Below are 20,805 nucleotides of genomic sequence, written 5' to 3'. Positions count from 1 at the left end.
TTTGGGTCTGCTGCACTTTTTTCCTCCTCTCATGGGATTTGTAACCGCCTGCGTCCGGAAACCCAACCTTTCATGGAATGGAGCCTGGCATGCCTCGTGTCCGTCCAGGGTGCTCAGGATTCCCGAGGGCCATTGTGAGCTCGTCGTTCTCTCTGTCTGGAAAGAACGTCCCTTCCTGCGCTGCTTCGATATACTGCTTAAGCTTCCTGACTGGTATGTCCATTTGATCGTTCGTCCAAATGCACTTCCCTGTTACAGGGTCCAAGGTTCCGCCAGCCCCGAAGAACCAAGCCCGGCAATGGTCTGGCCAGTTAATTGTCTCTCGTTCGATCCCTTTATCAACCAGATCATTCTCAGTCTTGGCCCACTTAGGCCGGGCTACGAGGTAGCCACCTGACCCCGTGCGATGGTGAAGCTTCTTCTTCGCAGCATTTTGCTTGTTTGTCGCCGACATCTTCTTACTCTTTTCCGATGTCTTGTGGGCCACAAATGCGGGCCAGTGATATCTGATCTTCTCATATCTGCCCTTGAATTCTGGTGTCTCATTATTTTCGACAAACTTATTCAGCCCTTTCTTCCACCTCCTGAATAGTTCTACCATCCTCTTAAGAGCAAAAGACTTGATTAATTGCTCTTTAACTGGGTTTTCTGGATTATCCTCTGGCGGTAGGGTGAAATTTGACTTCAGCTCAGTCCAAAGATCATTTTTCTGCATATCATTGACATAAGACACCTCAGGGTCTTCTGTAGCCGGCTTAAACCATTGCTGGATGCTTATCGGGATCTTGTCCCTAACCAGAACCCCGCACTGAGCAACAAATGCGTTCTTTGTTCGGATGGGTTCGATCGGTTGGCCGTCGGGCGCGATTGCTATGATCTCAAACCTTTCATCCGAGCTCAACTTTTTCTTCGGGCCTCGTCTCTTTACCGAAGTTGTGCTCGATCCGGAGGGCTAGAAAAAAGAACAAAGACTTAACTAATATGTGTACATACCAAAACAATGAATGCATCAATCAGCTAGTCAGCACAGGCTTAACTAATATATATATACCTGGCCGGACTCGGTTCGGTCACCGGAGCCGTCATCACGGTCTCCTTCTTGCACCGGCATTGGGTCACCGGAGCCGTCCTCATGTTCTTCTTCTTGCACCGGCATTAGGTCACCGTAGCCAGCTTCTTCACCCTCTCCTTCCAGACCATCGGTGTCGTTGAGAAACAACGAGACGGCATCACTTCCTTCTGCGATTATGTCCCTCAACAACGCTTCTTTTGCTTCGTCTCGGGCGGTGTCCATAGTTTCTACAAATATTTACAACATGGCAATTATTATTCAAACATGACAGATGGATATATTAGTGGCAAACGTAGAACTAGCTACCTAATCATAGTAAGGAATCATATATATTAATTAGTGGCCTCGATGCTGCTTCTCTAGGGTTTGGGGTGGCCTCGACAACGCTTCAAGGGTTTGGGGTGGCCTCGAGAACGCTTCAAGGAGGGGGTAATATCGACCCCCCCACGTGTTGAAGCTATCGGGAGGGGGTATATATCGACAACGACGACACTACATCTATGTCCCTCGACGACCCTCGTTCCCGATAAAAAAAAGAGGAAGAAGAAGAAAAAAAGAGGAGAAGAAAGAATAGAGGAGAAGAAAGAATAGAGGAAAAAAGAGGAAGCTATAGGGAGGTTGCCTAGTGTCAAAGGATTCAACAAAACCATGTCTTCATCATTAGGCGAAAGTAACAGGTGCATGATGGTACGAAGCTCTCCAAAGTTATTTTGAAATGGAGTCCTAGATAGGATAATTCGCTTTTTGGTACAAAGTTCAGCAAGAACCTTCCAAATATCGTTATTTGGAATGCCTTTGCTGAAATTCATACAAAAAGGCAAATTATCCTATCCGGGACACCATTCCAAAATAACTTTGGAGGACTTCGTCATGTCCTGGTTACTTCTGGCTAATGATGAAGCCATGGATTTCCTCAATACTTTGACACTAGGAAATCTCTCTCTCGACCCCTCGGCGATCCTCGACCCCTCAAACCCTCGACGACCCTGGAACCCTCGACCCCTAGGCGATCCTCTTCTTCCTCTCATGTTCGAGAGGATCGCCGAGGGGTCGGGAGGTTGCCTAGTGTCAAAGGATTCAACAAAACCATGTCTTCATCATTAGGCGAAAGTAACAGGTGCATGATGGTACGGAGCTCTCCAAAGTTATTTTGGAATGGAGTCCTAGATAGGATAATTCGCTTTTTGGTACAAAGTTCAGCAAGAACCTTCCAAATATCGTTATTTGGAAGGCCTTTGCTGAAATTCATACAAAAAGGCAAATTATCCTATCTGGGACACCATTCCAAAATAACTTTGGAGGACTTCGTCATGCCCTGGTTACTTCCGGCTAATGATGAAGCCATGGATTTCTTCAATACTTTGACACTAGGAAACCTCTCTTGACCCCTCGGCGATCCTCGACCCCTCGAACCCTCGACGACCCTGGAACCCTCGACCCCTAGACAACCCTGAAATAAAAAGAGGAGAAGAAGAAAGGAATATCTAGAGGAGAAGATCGAAGAAAAAAAAGAAGAAAAAAAAGAGGGAGGGAGTATATCTTCTTCTCCTCTATTCCTTTCTTCTTCTCCTCTTCTTTTTTTTCTTTTTCTTATTTATTTTTCCCCTTCTTCCTCTCCTCTTCTTCTCCTTTCTTCCTCTTCTTATTTTCCTTTTTCCTCTCCTTCTTTTTCTTCTTCTTCCTTCTTTCTAGCTAGATATATAAAACTTTTCTAAAAATGTAACTTTTGCATATATATACATGGAAAAAATTGTTATCGGGGAGGGAGTATATCGACCCCCCCCCCCTCGACCCTCTTTTACTTCTTCTTCCTTCTTCCTTCTTCCTCTTTTCTTCTCCAACACAAAACACATCTCATCTCATCTCATTTCATCCAAAAATAATTCTTTGCATATGAACATACATACATTTACTTTTTTTTTCTTAAATGTTACATATGAACATTTTCTTAAATGAGCATATGAACATTTTTTTAAATATTAATGAGCATATGAACATACATATCAACAAAAAATAGACCTTTTTCTTGGTAACAAAAAAAAATGCAAAAACGAGCATTATATATACAACATATACAGAGCATTATACAGTGAACATACATACATACATACATACATACATACATACATACATACATACATACATACATACAGTGAGCATATACATGAGCATTATACGGCGACGGCGACGATGGTTGGCGGTGGCGCGCGCTTACGGATGACGTGCGGGGACGGCAATGAGAAGGAAAAGGGGAGGAGGCAGGGGCTCACAGCGCGGGGAGGGGTCGAGGTCGCCGGCCGGAATCGGTGCGGGCGACGATGACGGCGTCGGCGGGGGCGGCGGGCGGCTTCGGGGCAGCCTGGCGGCGACGGGGCAGGGGCGACGATGGGGGCGCGCGGACGGCGTCGGGGCGGCGCGCGGACGGCGTCAGGGCGGCGGGCGGCGTCGGGGCAGCGGATCGGCGTCGATCTGGGCAGCCTGGCGGCGTCGATGAGCTCGGCGTCGTCGGGCGGGCCGGGGGGCAACTGGCGATGAGTTCGTCAAATTTTCCCAAGTGCTACTTATATACCCAGGCCTTTGGTCCCGGTTCGTGGCACAAACCGGGACTAAAGGGGGCATTGGTCTCGGTTGGTGGCACCAACCGGGACCATAGGTCTCTTTTCAGCAGCCGAAAGGGCGGGAAGCAGAGGCCTGCTGCGGGCCTGAATCCTGGCCCATGATAGGGTTTCTAATCGTATTCCCGCCGTGGTGGCCCAGTAGGTGGTATTTTTTTGTTTTTTTGTTGCTTTATTTATTTTCTTTTGTTTTTTGCTTTATTTTTAATTCTTTATGTTTTTAGTTTTAGAAAAATTATAAACTTTTTGTTAATGCCATTAGTTTTCAAATTTGAAAATACTTTTTTAGTTTTTTTGTTTTCTTTGTTGCTTTATTTATTTTATTTTGCGATTAACTTTACTATAAAAATAGTTTTTCCTGTTTTTTTGATTTGTTTTTTACATTATTTATTTTCTTATTTTCAGTGTACCCAAGATTTTTCAGATCCACTGTTGTCATTTCGTACTGTGGGTCTACTTGTACCCCGCCGCCTAACAGATTGACCCATTTTGCACTTAAACAAAGGGACCTTAAAATCAGGTCCGTAGTCAAGTTCCCATATGTCCACTATGTAACCATAATATGTGTCCTTTCCGCTCTCGGTTGCTGCATCAAAGCGGACACTGCTGTTTTGGTTGGTGCTCTTTTGATCTTGGGCGATCGTGTAAAATGTATTCCCATTTATCTCGTATCCTTTGTAAGTCAATACAGTCAAAGATGGTCCCCTGGACAACAAGTACAACTCATCACAAACAGTGTTGTCACCTCTGAGACGTGTTTCCAACCAACTGCTGAAAGTCCTGATGTGTTCACATGTAATCCAGTCGTCGCACTGCTCCGGGTGTTTGGAGCGCAGACTGTTCTTGTGTTCATCGACATACGGGGTCACCAAGGTAGAGTTCTGTAGAACTGTGTAGTGTGCTTGAGACCAAGAATATCCGTCCCTGCATATTATTGAGTCTCTTCCAAGAGTGCCTTTTCCAGTCAGTCTCCCCTCATACCGCGATTGAGGGAGACCTATCTTCTTAAGGCCAGGAATGAAGTCAACACAAAACCCGATAACATCCTCTGTTTGATGTCCCATGGAGATGCTTCCTTCTGGCCTAGCGCGGTTACGGACATATTTCTTTAGGACTACCATGAACCTCTTAAAGGGGAACATATTGTGTAGAAATACGGGCCCCAGGATGACAATCTCGTCGACTAGATGAACTAGGACGTGCGTCATGATATTGAAGAAGGATGGTGGGAACAACAGCTCGAAACTGACAAGACATTGCACCACATCACTCCTTAGCCTTGGTACGATTTCTGGATTGATCACCTTCTGAGAGATTGCATTGAGGAATGCACATAGCTTCACAATGACTAATCGGACGTTTTCTGATAGAAGCCCCCTCAATGTAACCGGAAGCAGTTGCGTCATAATCACGTGGCAGTCATGAGACTTTAGGTTCTGAAACTTTTTCTCTGGCATATTTATTATTCCCTTTATATTCGACGAGAAGCCAGTCGTGACCTTCATACTGAGCAGGCATTCAAAGAAGATTTCTTTCTCTTCTTTCGTAAGAGCGTAGCTGACAGGACCTTTATACTGCTTCGGAGGCATGCCGTCTTTTTCGTGCAAACGTTGCAGGTCCTCCCGTGCCTCAGGTGTATCTTTTGTCTTCCCATACACGCCCAAGAAGCCTAGCAGGTTCACGCAAAGGTTCTTCATCACGTGCATCACGTCGATTGAGGAGCGGACCTCTAGGTCTTTCCAGTAGGGTAGGTTCCAAAATATAGATTTTTTCTTCCACATGGGTGCGTGTCCCTCAGCGTCATTCGGAACAGCTAGTCCACCGGGACCCTTTCCAAAGATTATGTAGTGTAAATCATTGACCATAGCAAGCACGTGATCACCGGTGCGCATGGCGGGCTTCTTCCGGTGATCTGTCTCGCCTTTGAAATGCTTGCCTTTTTTTCGACATTGATGGCTGGTCGAAAGAAATCGACGATGGCCCAGGTACACATTCTTCCTGCATTTGTCCAGGTATATACTTTCAGTGTCATCTAAACAGTGCGTGCATGCGTGGTATCCTTTGTTTGTCTGTCCTGAAAGGTTACTGAGAGCGGGCTAATCGTTGATGGTCACGAACAGCAATGCCTTAAGGTTAAATTCCTCCTATCTGTGCTCATCCCACGTACGTACACCGTTTCCATTCCACAGCTGTAAAAATTCTTCAACTAATGGCCTTAGGTACACATCAACTTCGTTGTCGGGTTGCTTAGGGCCTTGGATGAGAACTGGCATCATAATGAACTTCCGCTTCATGCACATCCAAGGAGGAAGGTTATACATACATAGAGTCACGGGTCAGGTGCTGTGATTGCTGCTCTGCTCCCCAAAAGGATTAATGCCATCCGCGCTTAAAGCAAACCATACATTCCTTGGGTCCTTTGCAAACTCATCCCAGTACTTTCTCTCGATTTTTCTCCACTGCGACCCGTCAGCAGGTGCTCTCAACTTCCCATCTTTCTTTCGGTTCTCACTGTGCCATCGCATCAACTTGGCATGCTCTTCGTTTCTGAACAGACGTTTCAACCGTGGTATTATAGGAGCATACCACATCACCTTCGCAGGAACCCTCTTCCTGGGGGGCTCGCCGTCAACATCACCAGGGTCATCTCGTCTGATCTTATATCGCAATGCACCGCATACCGGGCATGCGTTCAGATCCTTGTATGCATCGCGGTAGAGAATGCAGTCATTAGGGCATGCATGTATCTTCTCCACCTCCAATCCTAGAGGGCATACGACCTTCTTTGCTGCGTATGTACTGTCGGGCAATTCGTTATCCTTTAGAAGCTTCTTCTTCAATATTTTCAGTAGCTTCTCAAATGCTTTGTCAGCCACAGCATTCTCTGCCTTCCACTGCAGCAATTCCAGTACGGTACCGAGCTTTGTGTTGCCATCTTCGCAATTGGGGTACAACCCTTTTTTGTGATCCTCTAACATGCGATCGAACTTCAGTTTCTCCTTTTCACTTTCGCATTGCGTCCTTGCATCGACAATGACCCAGCGGAGATCACAATCATCGGGCACATCGTCTGGTTCCTTTTGATCTTCAGCAGCTTCACCCGTTGCAGCATCATTGGGCACATTGTCTGGTTCCTCTTGATCTTCACCAGCTCCCCCCGTTGTAGCATCACCGTATTCAGGGGGCACATAGTTGTCATCGTACTCTTCTTCTTCGCCGTCTTCCATCATAACCCCTATTTCTCCGTGCCTCGTCCAAACATTATAGTGTGGCATGAAACCCTTGTAAAGCAGGTGGGAGTGAAGGATTTTCCGGTAGAGTAAGACCTCGTATTCCCACATTCAGTGCATGGACAACACATAAAACCATTCTGCTTGTTTGCCTCAGCCGCTTCGAGAAACTCATGCACGCCCTTAATGTACTCGCGGGTGTGTCTGTCACCGTACATCCATTGCCGGTTCATCTGCGTGCATTATATATAATTAAGTGTCCAAATTAATAGAAGTTCATCATCACATTAAAACCAAAGTGCATACATAGTTCTCATCTAACAACATATAGCTCTCCAGAGTATCTAATTAATTAAACCATACATTGAAACCATGTAAAACATTTCAATGCGAAAACAAATGCGATCATAATCGCAACCAAGGTAACAATTGATCCAACGGCATAATGATACCAAGCCTCGGTACGAATGGCATATTTTCTAATCTTTCTAATCTTCAAGCGCATTGCATCCATCTTGATCTTGTGATCATCGACGACATCCGCAACATGCAACTCCAATATCATATTCTCCTCCTCAATTTTTTTTATTTTTTCCTTCAACAAATTGTTTTCTTCTTCAACTAAATTTAACCTCTCGACAATAGGGTCGATTGGCATTTCCGATTCACATACATCCTACATAAATAAAATCTATGTCACGTTGGTCGGCATAATTTTCATAAACAATAAATGAACCAATAGTTATGAAGATAATATATATACCACATCCGAATCATAGACAGGACGAGGGCCGACGGGGGCGGATACCAAAACCATCGCACTATATAAGATGCAATAATAAAAGTAAGAAAATAATACAAGTATCTATGTAAACATGCAAGTAAGAATATTTTTCTTTTCAGAAAGAAGATAAAATAAGAGGCTCACCACGGTAGTGCCGGCGATGAGCTCGGCGTGGGTGATCGACGGCGGTGAAGACGGGGACGAGGCGTGCCGGACCGCTAAATCTAGACAAATATTATGGAAAATGGAGCTTGGAGGTCGAGCTTGGAGAGGAGAAAGCTTAAGTAGTGTGGCTCTGACATTCCATCGAACACCTTGTGTGCATAGGAGGTGAGCTAGAGCACCACCAAGCCCTCTCCCCCTCGGCCAGAGAAAAACAGAGCACTGGGGTGCTCTGCTCGCGAGCGAGGGATATATATAGGCACCTCATTGGTCCCGGTTGGTGGCATGAGCCGGGACTAAAGGGGAGCCTTTGGTCCCGGTTCAAGCCACCAACCGGGACCAATGGTGGTGGGCCAGGAGCGAGGCCCATTGGTCCTGGTTCATCCCACCAACCGGGACCAATGGCCCACGTGGCCCGGCCGGCCCCCTGGGCTCACGAACCGGGACCAATGCCCACATTGGCCCCGGTTCTGGACTGAACCGGGACTAATGGGCTGACCCGGCCTGGACCAAAGCCCTGTTTTCTACTAGTGCAACCTTTTAAAAATTTTAACCTACCTTTTTCTGCTCCACCACTCGTGTTTCCTCTAACTGCTTTCCTCCCTTGCAACACCGTCATCTGTTGTTGTTCAGTCACCTCTCTTCCTTGGGGTCGTCCGTCGCCTTCGTATGGTTCCTCCGTCAGTTTCACCCCACTATATTTTCGGGGGAGGGAGATTTACGGGGTAGAAATGGTTGGGGCTCTTGTAGCTTTTATCTCGATCAAACATCAACTTAATGTTTATTGAATCAGTTCTTAGGTCAATCTTATGCAGAGTCAAAATAACGAACTGATTGTTCTTGTTATTACAAAACAGTAAAACGTAGCGAGCTATACCTCTCCACAGCGATTAGACACTCCCACTCGTCCGATTCAGACATGCACGGCCTGGATCACCGGTGTCATCCATCCCTGACCCATTTTTACGGCCAGACAGCTACCAAACGTAACCTGGGCCGCTACTCTGAAGAACGACTTCGGCGATTTCCTGTGAACTAGGCCAACACACTGTGGGCCAGGGTAACTACGTTCGCGAACGCAGCCCAGCGCCGTGGCCTCCTAACCCCCTCCTGTTTTTTCTCCATCGACGACGTCTCCTCTCCCCTCGCCGCGATGGAAGCCTCCTCTCTTCCCCTCGCCAAGGGTTCCGCCTGCACCTGCTAGCTGCAGCATGGGACGGTGGAGAGAAGATCATCGGCAAGGGAGGTAACCGGTTGAGACTGAGTTTAAGGTAGGCATTCTTTCTCCGCTCTGTTCTCAACTCCATGAATCTCGTCCTGAAGTCCACTACTCCACTCCCAGATCTCACAACCACAATTCTCGATCTCTCAACTTGCTTATATTTATGATTTGGTAACAAGTTACGGTGGTGATTGCTTAACTTTCCCTTGATTTTGTTTGCTTTTGTTTCTACACTGTTAGGTTATGAAGGTTACAATTACGTACAGATCTTAACAAGGACTTATCCTTGGGATGCAGAGAATGAAGTTATATTGGTCTTAATTAATTAAAAAACAGCTCTGAAGGGTTAGCCCATAGATTGAGACCACCGAGTTATGGTGGAGTTGGTTTCTACTTTCTGTTGGTACTGCAAGGGAGATCGATCCCCCGTAAATCTGCAATTTTTTCGTATTTGAGAGATGGTGTCGGCTGTGAGCTGATGCCGATTTTGCTTCTATCATGCACAGTTAAAACTTAACTGCTCACAAATGTTCAGCTGATGCAGATGATGCACGGGTATTGCACTAAATTTGTTAACATTATAAACTGAACTATTGATTCGGTAACTCTACTTTTGGTTTAACGGATCTATAGAGAATTCATGCAATAGACATCTAAAGTTGAAACTTGGAGATCATCTTATATCCTCATGTTCACCTCTCAGTTCCCACCTTTTTTTGTGTCTCATTCATTCATCGAAGATAAGTTCAGTTGCATTTGCTCAAGCTAGCTGCAAAATTTATGTGTCTTAGATGAAATAATTGGTATGAAGAATGTATGTCATACCCAAATGAGTTAACATGCTTCTCATTCTTGTCAGTATGAAGATCATGCATGGCTAGGATACTTCAGACCAAGCATATGAGTTGGGGTTGGGATGTACTACTATGGATGGCTATATTTTTCAGAGTAGATCAGTGAACTCAATAAGATGTGGGATAAGTGGCATGACCAAATGCCAGTGACAATATATGACTCTTCACCACTTGGATACTGCCAGCATATCACAATGAGCAAGGAGGAAACAATACTTGGATGTTCCTTGCAATATTGTTTTACCATGCGAAGGTACATTCCAGCCCAACCAATTACTGTTATCTGAAATTGTGTTGGGAGCAGCAAGCTAAAGATTTCCAAACGATGCAAACATGTTTAGATCAACTATATGGACCGGTTCATGCAAATTTAACCTATGCATGCATTGTGACTATATAGACCGGATCATGTAAATTAAGATAATTCTACCACCAAAATTAATGGGCGCAGCAATGCGCGCCATCATGGTCTAGTATTTCGTATAATTTCATTGGTGAGATATCCATTTTTAGATCTATCTTGCCTGATTGTGTCTATTTCCTTAATTATAGTTACTGGCTAAAAACTCTAGATCCGCATTTTAGTAATCTATACCTCCTTTTATCTGTCAGAGCTGATTCTAGCAGATCCTTGGTGCGCTATTCCGGCATGGCGATTAGGTCGGAGGGGAACTAGGAGACAAATTTAACCAGGTTCATGCCCATGAGATTGATTGACGATTTAACTACAGATTGGGATCTTTATAACAGCTTCCATGTTCCGGAGGACACCAGAGGCAAACCCGCATTCTCTGAACTTCAACGAAGTAGTATGAAATTTTCTGTTGCTCACTTCAGTTCAGATAATGAAAACTAGCAGGGCATCATCGTACTTCTTCTCCGGCATAACTTTTCTACCTCTTTGTGTGCAGTATCTCGTCCCTTAGCAAGTTGTCATCCTTGGACTGAAGCTGATTATACCGCTCTTTGGATTCCGAGAGCTGATGTTGAAGATTCAAACTATGCTCATTGGCTCTCTAAAGTTCCTCACTATGACCCTTTTTGGACACCAAGAGCTGATGTTGAACATGCTCATTATGCTTATTAGCTTTCGTAGCTCATCAGCGACCTCATCTTGTCGTGCTTTAACTTGTTGCAACTCTTGTTGTATCATGGAAAGATGTTCCTCAGTTTCTTCCCGTCGTTGGACCTTGTTTGCCTCTGATACCCTGGCCTGCAAAAATCACATCCTTCCATTCATATTTATCGGTGATAGATGGCTTGATTATTATGGTTTCATTTAACACCAATAGTACCCAGTCTAAATAAGTTGTAGGAAGGAGTTTTAATCTAGAGAGTGCACGCATATCCAATAGGCTAATGTGCGACCCTCAGGTCTAGATAAGATAGCTTTTTTTCAAAAATAAATATGCTTATCACAACAATTCTTTAGGACATCATGATATGAACTTACCACTCGTTCAGATTTAATCCACCTGGAGGGCTCATCAGAAACTTCCTTACACAAATCAATGTCCGAATGTCAATCTGTCAGTAGATCACTGAGACCAAATAATTAGACACTGAGGATAATAAAGCTCAATCAGATTGTTTTGAAGGGGTAACGATTAACTACTAATTAGAAGGTTTCTCATTGCCAGTCAAGGTACAGTTTCTTTGTTCCCTGCTGCACAAGGACTACCAGTGTCACAGTAAACCACGCATGCAAGAAAAGTGTGTGGAAAATTGAACAGAAACAAATAATGATGGAAGCCTTGTCGCATAGAAATAAACTAGACTAACCAAAATGTCTTCTAAATCCTCAGGCCCAACGCCACCGCCTTTAGACCTCTCAATGCATGTCGCAATCTAGCCCAATGAACACAAATATTAGTTCATTATAACGTTAAGAAGGCAAACAGAAGACTGGGATGCTACCTCTTAAAGCCATCAATTACAATGGTACTGTTTGGATCACACTTCTATGTATGTTGCCATAGCACTTTCATAATTCTGCATCAGGGCTTGAACCTTCGATTTACACGCATAACCCATCAGATAAGTAGGATCCAGCGCAATACATTTTCCCGCATCATCCAGACCTTCAGGCAGAGCTCCGAGAAAGATGTGACCTTGAGCTCTGTTTCTAAAAACCTGGATGGCCAATCATAAAAGTAGCATTATCATCATATAGTGAAATATTACAGTAATCAGGGTGCCAAGATAAAACGGTGCCCCGGGAGCATGCCTTGCAGCTAACGATGTAAAACAAATAAGACAGATCATAGATGAAATTTTAATAATCAGAGATCCATCTAACTTGAATGGAGAAACAAATTTAACCAATGTATTAGATAAAGTATGACAACTCATAAAAGTGCTGCGACAGATTAATAACAGATAATAAAACAGCTCATAGAATTTGCCTTCAGATGTTATATAAGGCATTACCGCTGTAAACCAAAATCCTTACTGCGGGTTCATTTGGATTCTATTCAGAGCTTCGGTAAGTGAGTTGCTGCTTCCAGATATTTTCCGCTGCACAAGAGTTCATTGCCTGCAACATGCATACCGGTGTACATTCAGATTCAGCAGCAGCAGTTCTACATCACAATAGCATGTCATACCAAATGGAGGTGGATGTATCATACTAGAAGAAAGAACAGAGATTGCTAGCAGCCTGCCCACTTGTGGTATTATCGATCGATGGTGTGGTACTTCAAACCAACACATGGAAGCATGCAAGAAAATCAAGTGCATCCATTGCATGAAACATCTTTTTTGCAAAGTTATAAGCTTCACAGTTCATAATTGAAGAAAATTGGGAAGACCACGGAGTGAAATACACTGGTAGATGGTCACGATTCATGATCAGTCATGATGACATGCAACATGCAACCAGCAAGCAATAAAACATGCCGCCAGATGGTCATGTTTACTACTAGTTACCTCGGCTATTCAAGCTAATCATTTTAGTAGAATTTGAGAACCACCCAATGTTCAGATAACATATGCAAAACAATTCTAAAGCAGTGCGCTACATGTAGATACTGGAAAACTATATGAACCATCTATATTAGAGGATTTCAACTGGTGCAAGAGGGTTATCATCAGAAAACTTTGCTCCTGTCTGAAAGGTCCAGCGTTTACCTCCCTCGGCTATTCGTTAGCACATTTTGCATTACTCATATTCTCTACACTGGATAGCATCTCACCACAGACATTGAAGTGAACCAAGGATTTGCCCACCTGAAGAAGTAGCGAAGGAAGGAAAGCTCGAATTGCCCCCCCCCCCCCCCCCCCCCCCTCTGCCCTGGAACTTACCGAACGGCATCGGCCCGATGCGCAACAGCATATTTACGTTGGGAATAGCCTATCTTCCTAGAACCTGAGGTTGAGCCTGATCACATTCTGCAGACTGCACATTACTCAACTGAACAGCTCAGCAAGTGATGGATCATTTAGTGACAGCAAGCAACAGTAGTAAAATGCAACGCTAGAAAGTACCGTGATACGCAGCGACTCAACATCAGGAAGCTTCAATTTACACGCATAATAAGTAGGATCCAGCGCAAACATTTCCCGCGTCCTTCAGGCAGAGCTCCGAGAAAGATGTGACATTGAGCTCTGTTTCTAAAAACTTGGATGGCCAATCATAAAAGTAGCATTATCATCATATAGTAAAATATTACAGTAATCAGGGTGCCAAGATATAACAGTGCCCCCGGAGCATGCCTTGCAGCTAACGATGTAAAACAAATAAGGCAGATCATAGATGATATATGTTACTATGTATTTATGTGACAGATTATTTAGTAATCAGAGTTCCATCTAACTTGAATGGAGAAACAAATTTAACCAATGTATTAGATAAAGTATGACAGCTCATAAAAGTGCTGTGACAGATTAATAACAAATAAAACAGCTCATAGAAATTGCCTTCAGATGTTACATAAGGCATAATCGTTGTAAACCAAAATCCTTACTGCGGTTTCATTTGGATTCTTTTCAGAGCTTCGGTATAGTGAGCTGCTGCTTCCAGATATTTTCTGTTGTACAAGAGTTCATTGCCTGCAACATGCATAGCGGTGTACATTCAGATTCCAGAAGCAGCAGTTCGACATTACCTAGCTGGCATGACATAGCACTATATGGAGGTCAATGTATCATGCTAGAATACATAACATAGATAGCTAGCAGCCTGTCCACCTGTGGTATTATCAATCCACAGTGTGGTTCTTCAAACCAAGCATGGCAAGTATTCCTGTCTATCATTTCAGAAAAAAAGTATTCCTGTCTATCCATTTCATGACACATTTTTGCAAAGTTATAAGGCATAGTCCTCTTATCGTAACTATTTCCTATACATGGACAACTAGTATGCTCAAAACTTAAGAGTGGGTGATATCCATATGGGGCTCAGCAGCTGTACCCAAGCAGAGATACAACTGTCATTCCCAAGTTGAAAACACCTATATCCTGGGTATTAGTCTTCTACATCTAATTACATTACTCATTATCTGTGAAATAGACACAATTCGACTTCAGTTGCGGATATTCTTTGGCACCAAGGCATCACGTGTTTATGACCAGTTACCCCCAAGAAACAACAGAGGATCATGCAAGCCATTTTTTTCGACAAACCCTTCTGCTGCTATATCAACTTTGTGTAACAATATTTTCTCAGTTTTAGGTATGTCCTCCTCATAACCCGCATCTACGAGTTCCACTTCCTCCAAACATGCAGTAGACCGCCCCACAGAGTCTGAAGAAGGTACATTTCCCCCTTATACTCACTACTGTAATTTGTATTCTCATCTCGAATTATATTCCTCGTGACGGTGGGAGTGGGACCAGTGAAACCAAAAGCATCCATTATTCTGGTTCTGGTGGATGCATACATGCTAAATCAATCAACCTAGTTTCCATAGCTGCACATAAAGTTTCACATTTCATAATCAAAGAGCTCTGAAAGACCACAGAGTGAAATATACTGCTAGTGCTAGATGGTCCATCATATGTTCAGATAACCCAATGTTCCAATAATTATTCTAGTAGAATCTGCTGAGAACTAACCAATGTTCAGATAACATATGCAAAACAATTGTAAAGCAGTGCGGTACGTGTAGATACTGGAAAATGATAATAAACCATCTACATTAGAGGATTTCAACTGGTGCAAGACGGTTATCATCAGAAAACATTGCTCCTCTCTGAAAGGTCCAGCGTCTACCTCCCTCAGGACCAGTATTCTCATAGACAACCACTTTATATTCACTAGTGCATTTTTCATTACTCATATTCCCCAACACTGGATAGCATCCCATCCACGGACGTTGAAGTGAACCTAGGATTGGTCATCCAAGCGGCTGCATAATTTAAAACACATGCACTCCTGAAGAAGTACCGAAGGAAGGAAAGCTTGTACCGGAACTCGCAGAACGGCATCGCCCAGATGCGCAACAGCACATGTACCTTGGGAACAGCCTGATCTTCGTAGAACATGAAGTTGAGCCTGATCACATTCTGCAGGCTGCAAATTATACAACTTAGTGAACATCTCAGCAAGTGATGGATCATTTGGTGACAGCAAGCAACAGTAGTAAAACACAACGCTAGAAAGTACCGTGATACGCAGTGACTCAACATCAGGAAAGCTTCTCAGGAAGGATGGCATCATATATGTTGATGTCTTTGTGAGCTGCAAAACACACGTGCGAACTCAGAATTTCGACGGTTGTGTGAGCATCATGCTTTCCTTGGGCTCGGCTCCATTGCCTGCCTGGAACGCACTGAATTCAGCAGAAAAAAGATGACACACTTGGTGACACATGATTGCCAATTGAGGAATGGAGAAGATGGGAACAGAGAAAGTACGTACCCTCGAGTAGACTGGGCACAGACATTTCATCGAGCAGATGGCGGGCATGCCACCATTGGAGCTGGAGGGGTGGGCATGAACGGGGAGGAGGTCGTGGACGTCCCTGGCATAGCAGCAAGGAGACGGAGACCAGGTGGATACGCGCCGGAGACCTGGTGGTCGAGAGCCCCGGCTGCGCTGCGATGAGCCAGTGAGCAGTGAGCAGGCCAGCGAGCTGGACCTCGCGCCAGTGGAGGCGCGCGCGGCATCGTTGACGGCCGGGAAGGCACGCGGAGAGGGATGGTTGATGGACGGAATGGGAGGGAGGCGCAGATGAGCTGCTCCACTGCAGCTGGTCGCCGGCGGCGGAAGGTGGGTGGGTCTGGTTTGGAACTGACTGAGAATTACGGCTCGGTCGATTGGCTCGGTCCGGTTCAGTCCGAACTCAGACGTATCGGTCGGTTGCCTAGTACTAGCAGCCGACGTCTGGGAGCGGCCGGAGCTCGGAGAGGCGACCCGATAATAGAAGAGAAAAAGGAAAGGCAAGCGTTGATATGGGCTAAAACTCGTCCGGCCCAATAGGCCTCTCTACCTTCGACCTTGTCGCCAACTTGAATCCGTTAAATTCCCCGCCCTTCCTCCCCCCTCCCAACACCGCGGCACCCTGCCCCCATCCAATCCTCCGCCGGAAACCAGAAACCACCGCCCCCTCCCCCATCCATCCTCCGCCGGAAACCACCCACCACCTCCTCCTCCACCGAAAATCGCCCACCACCACCTCCCGCTCCTCCTCCTCCTCCCCCTCTCCGATGGAGCCACCGCCACCGGTGCGGGTGCGGGTGCCACGCCCTCCACCGCCGCGAGGCACCTGGCTGGAGTTCTTGCCAATTCCATGGGGATGTCTCTCCGGTGCTTTGTGATGCGGCTATGGCAAGCTTCTGGTGTGGCGAGCGGCGAAGATCATGAGGCGACCACCGAGAACAAGAAGTCCAAGAACTCAGACAAGACGACGGGCAGCAAGAAGAAGGGCCGGAGGAAGAACAAGAAGAAGGGCGGGAAGAAGAACAGGAAGAAGGGAGGGAAGAAGAACAAGAAGAAGGGAGGGAAGAAGAAGCCGGAGGCGGAGGAAGACAAAAACAGGGAAGAAGTGGAGGAGGAGGATGCCCCCGAGGAGGACGAGGAAGAAGAAGAGGAGGAGGAGGCGGAGGAGGAGGAGAATGAGGAGGAGGAGGAGGAGGAGGAGGGGGACGACGATGACGATGACGACGACGAGGAAGAGGAGGAGGAGGAGGACGACGAGGAGGAGGAGGACGACGAGATTCGGGAAGAAGAGGAGAAACAGGCCAAGGAGGCGCTCGCCAGGCAGAAGAGGAAGGAGGAGGAAGCGATGAGGAAGAAGTTGCTCGCGGCCATGGAGGCGGTGGAGATGCAAAGGAAGGAGGACGCCAGGAGGAGGACGCAGGAGGCCATGGAGAACAGGGAGGAGGTCATGAAGATGAGGGAGGAGGCTTCCACTGCACGGCGTTCTGCTGCTACCCGAGAGGTACCTACAATCGATCCCCTCCCCTGTTCCATGCAGCTTCTCTGCTTCTCTGCTTGAAAAAACATACAAGGATCATCACCATTAGTTGTTGTCTAGAAGCTTCTCTGATTCAAATGATCATCATGTGTTGTCTAAGTTCTCTGCTTGAAATGGTCGAAATTTAGAAAATTTTGAAATCTGTTTCGTACAAATCAATGAGATTTTTGTTTGAAATTCAAGTAATTTTAATGTAAACAGATAGATAAAAGAACATGTAGCACAAAATTAACTCAATTACATATCTAGCGTGACAGTTAGTCCATAGCCTGACATGCTATTGGTCGTGGTTCGAATCTCATTTAGGACTTTTTTTTGCCACAAATGTATATTTGGTGCAAAACTAATCAAAATGTCCGTCGTTACTTCGGTCATCTTTATATACATAGATCCGAATTTAAAGTATTAATGTGAGTACGAAGGAAGAACAACTGCCTACCACCATGCTAAGAGAAGGGATGTTATTTAAAAGGATTCCACCAGCTTTTGATAAGTGTTATTTTGTAGGATCAGGAGCATGTTCACGACAGCTACTGGAGTAAAAATCGCGACAAGAGCAAGAAGCCCTGCCTAAGCTGTTACCTTGACCCCAATGTCAAAAGGCCCCAGGAAATCGGCAATGATGATGAGGTAGCTATATATGTTCTCTCAATTTCAAATTCTGTGGTTGATCGCCATGTTGATCTGAATATCATCAATTTTCCTTTCAGTTTCAGCGCCACGTCAAGAGGTTTCACAAGGCCAAGGGAGTTCGATTTGGAAAGTGCAGCAAGAAGGGCTGCGGTGTCATAGGCAAGATGACGGATATCGAGCTCCATCAGCGCTACTGTCATGGCATGGATTGAGCAAAAATGAGGCCACTTTGGCGTGTGCTTCTGTAGCTACTCTGTTTTAGTATTTTTCCCATGAGCAGTGCGTGTAGTGTGCTCTCAGGAGAACCGTGCTAGTATGCTCTTTGGAAAATTTGTAGGAAAATCTCGTGAGTGGACTTTTGTAACAAGTGGAATGGTTCTGGTGCCCTTTTTCCTACGGTTGATTCTATCCAAGACCTGTTTATATGGCACAACTTAACACTGATGTTTCCACTTGTTGTTGAATCCTTTACATTCAGAATGGAAGCGAAAGTGGCCAACTTAGCAGTTAGCACCTCCTTCTTAAGTTTGTGTCACACTTAACACTTAATTACTGTACATATTACTGTATATAAAGTATTTGTTCTACTGGATGAGAAAGTTTTTGGGCAAAACTATGACCTACAAACAGCAAACATAATTTAGACTCATGTGAGCATCTACATTAGATAATGTAAAGTACATTAGCAAATTATGCTTCGAGTAAAATTTACATCACCAAAAAGTGGGCTTTTGTACATCACCAAAAACCTCCAACTCCAGGAGATGTGTAAATTTTACATCACAAAAACCTCCAACTCCAATAGATAATGTAAAATTTACATTACCGTGGAGGCGGCCATGGTGAGGTGCGCCGGAACGGTGTTGGTGGCCATGGAGTCGGAGGAGGCGTCCATGGGGTCGGGTGGCAATAGACGGGCAACGAGCGCATGGTGGGAAAGTTCCACGCGGTAGTGGAGGCTACACGCATTTTGCTCAAGCGGCCCAAGTGTGCATCACTTGGTGCCCTATTTTACATCAAGAGCAAATCACAAGTTTCATCATTTGTTGGAGCAGCGCTTTTTTGCCTTGTTGATGTAAAAATCTGTTATTTTTCATCAACATCATCTGTTCGAGATGTTCTAACATAGCATTTAAAGAGAGCATGGTGACCAAGGGGGAATTCTTGGGGTAAGGCTTCTTCCTCGAAACAGGCTTTCGCCCCGCTTTATATATAAATCAACACAACAGAGTAAACGGCCGGTCGATACAATTTGGTGCGGGGCCCTCTTACAAAGCAAATCGAAAGATATAACATGAATCCTAGAATGAGGCTAACACCTTGCTGCGGCCCAACTGACGACGCCAAGCTCCACAACAACGCACCCAAAAGGGTGACGACGCGAAGCGTCGCCGTTGCCGAGTTTGAGCAAACAGATAAATATTTTCACCTAAGCCCTGACACAGGGATGAGACCTACGACGACGTCTTCATGAAGGAAGCGACACCCATGGGTGCCACTGCTGCCGGTGCCAGAGAGCGTGAAGCTTTCTCTCTAGAAGTCGCCTGCACCACCAGGAGAAGCCTAAAGGCTCTATATTTTACATATTTTTAGAGATCATCTGTTACATGTCCTCTTCACATATCATGTCCCACAAAACCAAATATGTGTCCATTATGCATGATTACCAGTTTTAAAACTTTTCATTGTGAGCATTGCACAATTAGTGTTTTATTTAGTTTTTGTTAGTTTTCTTTGTTTTGGCATGTCTACAGGTGGTTTGGAGCAACCTAGGACCAAGCACGATGAAAGGGTCAAAGATGAGTTTAGTAAGGAGGACTTCCAGTACCTAACTTAGGCATTTTAGAGAGTTAAAAAATGATTTTTATAAAGTTCTCCAATCAAGATCTAATACCAAATTCATGTTGGTGTGGCTCTAATGATTCCAGTGAGCCAAGGAATGCCAAAATCGGTGTCCGTTTGACAAAATGGCGACCAAAATACCGAAGCAGTCCACCTCATTCGATGGCGGCAGTCGTACCAACTCGAGACAATCCCGAAAGTTGCCCTTCCAGATGGGATTCTTAACCGATTTCATTCCCATTTATTCCCATGCGATCCTTGGATAATAAGGAAGGGTTTGGGAGAGTATTTGGCTCACCTTGAACCCTTGGATCAAAGAAGGCAACCATCATCCATGGAGGAGGCTTGAGGAGAGGCATTATGAATACCCCTCCAACCCTAGCGGCCACCATCTCAACTTCCACAAGCCAAGGTCATCTAATATCAATCTCCACTGCTCCATCTCCACTAGAATAGAAGGACAAGATCAAGAGGAAGAACATGCACCTCTACCAGTGCCACTCTCCATCACCACCGTGTCAGCGCCATCATCGATCATCACCACCATCACCGGCGCCTCCATCTCCACTATCACCACCAACACCAAGCCTTCTCCCTTCACCGGCTCGATGTCGTCTTGTAACTTGACCCTCTCTTTTATGTTGCCAGTCTACTGATAGCCACATGAGATTTTTTTGTAAAGTTCACCCTCACCCGATGTAAGATCATATAACTGTGGTGACTACCTTTTTGACGATGTTGAAGTCGTTGAGGAGATGAGTTAATGCTTAGATCTTTTGAGCTTTTAGCTTGGGCTGAAATACTTCCACTTGAAGCTATAACTAAGCATAAAGGCTTGATAGAGGAAGTCCACAATTTTTGCATAACCAGCGATTTTCATGAGAATCCCTTATTCTTGAACTATGACATGTGGCCAACCGCCACCTCCCAAGCCATTACTCTGCATGAAAATAACCTTATGAAGGAACATGAA

At 45.1% G+C, this 20,805-nt stretch overlaps 1 protein-coding gene and 3 long non-coding RNA genes across 10 annotated transcripts; 2 read left to right on the top strand and 2 right to left on the bottom strand.

Moving 5' to 3' along the window:
* The first annotated feature begins 8,954 nt into the window (after window positions 1-8,954).
* On the top strand, window positions 8,955-10,991 carry LOC147958266 (uncharacterized). Its single transcript, XR_015610107.1, has 4 exons — window positions 8,955-9,134; window positions 9,945-10,192; window positions 10,552-10,748; window positions 10,851-10,991. It is a non-coding gene; the product is annotated as an uncharacterized LOC147958266 (long non-coding RNA).
* Window positions 10,884-13,206, bottom strand: LOC147958265 (uncharacterized). Of its 2 annotated transcripts, none has more exons than XR_015610105.1 (6): window positions 13,134-13,206; window positions 12,392-12,475; window positions 11,857-12,072; window positions 11,722-11,787; window positions 11,393-11,466; window positions 10,884-11,152 (listed from the first exon to the last, which is right to left on the bottom strand). It is a non-coding gene; the product is annotated as an uncharacterized LOC147958265 (long non-coding RNA). The 2 variants fall into 2 exon arrangements; XR_015610104.1 differs by having other exon boundaries at window positions 12,370-12,475; window positions 13,134-13,205.
* Window positions 13,207-13,208: 2 nt separating this feature from the next.
* LOC147958264 (uncharacterized) lies at window positions 13,209-16,649 on the bottom strand. Of its 6 annotated transcripts, none has more exons than XR_015610099.1 (5): window positions 15,800-16,649; window positions 15,545-15,619; window positions 15,347-15,451; window positions 13,905-13,989; window positions 13,209-13,558 (listed from the first exon to the last, which is right to left on the bottom strand). It is a non-coding gene; the product is annotated as an uncharacterized LOC147958264 (long non-coding RNA). The 6 variants fall into 6 exon arrangements; XR_015610103.1 differs by having other exon boundaries at window positions 13,215-13,329; window positions 13,426-13,989; window positions 15,545-15,710; window positions 15,800-16,637; XR_015610102.1 differs by having other exon boundaries at window positions 13,215-13,336; window positions 13,426-13,989; window positions 15,545-15,710; window positions 15,800-16,636.
* A 21-nt stretch (window positions 16,650-16,670) lies between these two features.
* On the top strand, window positions 16,671-18,481 carry LOC147958263 (uncharacterized). The gene is made up of 4 exons (XM_087532019.1): window positions 16,671-16,925; window positions 17,007-17,321; window positions 17,865-17,987; window positions 18,068-18,481. Exons 1-4 carry the CDS (start codon window positions 16,671-16,673, stop codon window positions 18,200-18,202), a joined length of 828 nt encoding a protein of 275 aa, XP_087388145.1. The 3' UTR covers window positions 18,203-18,481.
* Window positions 18,482-20,805: the final 2,324 nt, after the last annotated feature.

The sequence above is a fragment of the Triticum urartu genome, chromosome 7A (genome assembly GCF_056163025.1).
Source record: "Triticum urartu cultivar PI428250 chromosome 7A, HENAU_Tu73, whole genome shotgun sequence".
NCBI lineage: Eukaryota > Viridiplantae > Streptophyta > Magnoliopsida > Poales > Poaceae > Triticum > Triticum urartu.
Note: the sequence above shows the minus strand (reverse complement) of the source record. Positions and strands in the feature narration are given on the sequence as shown.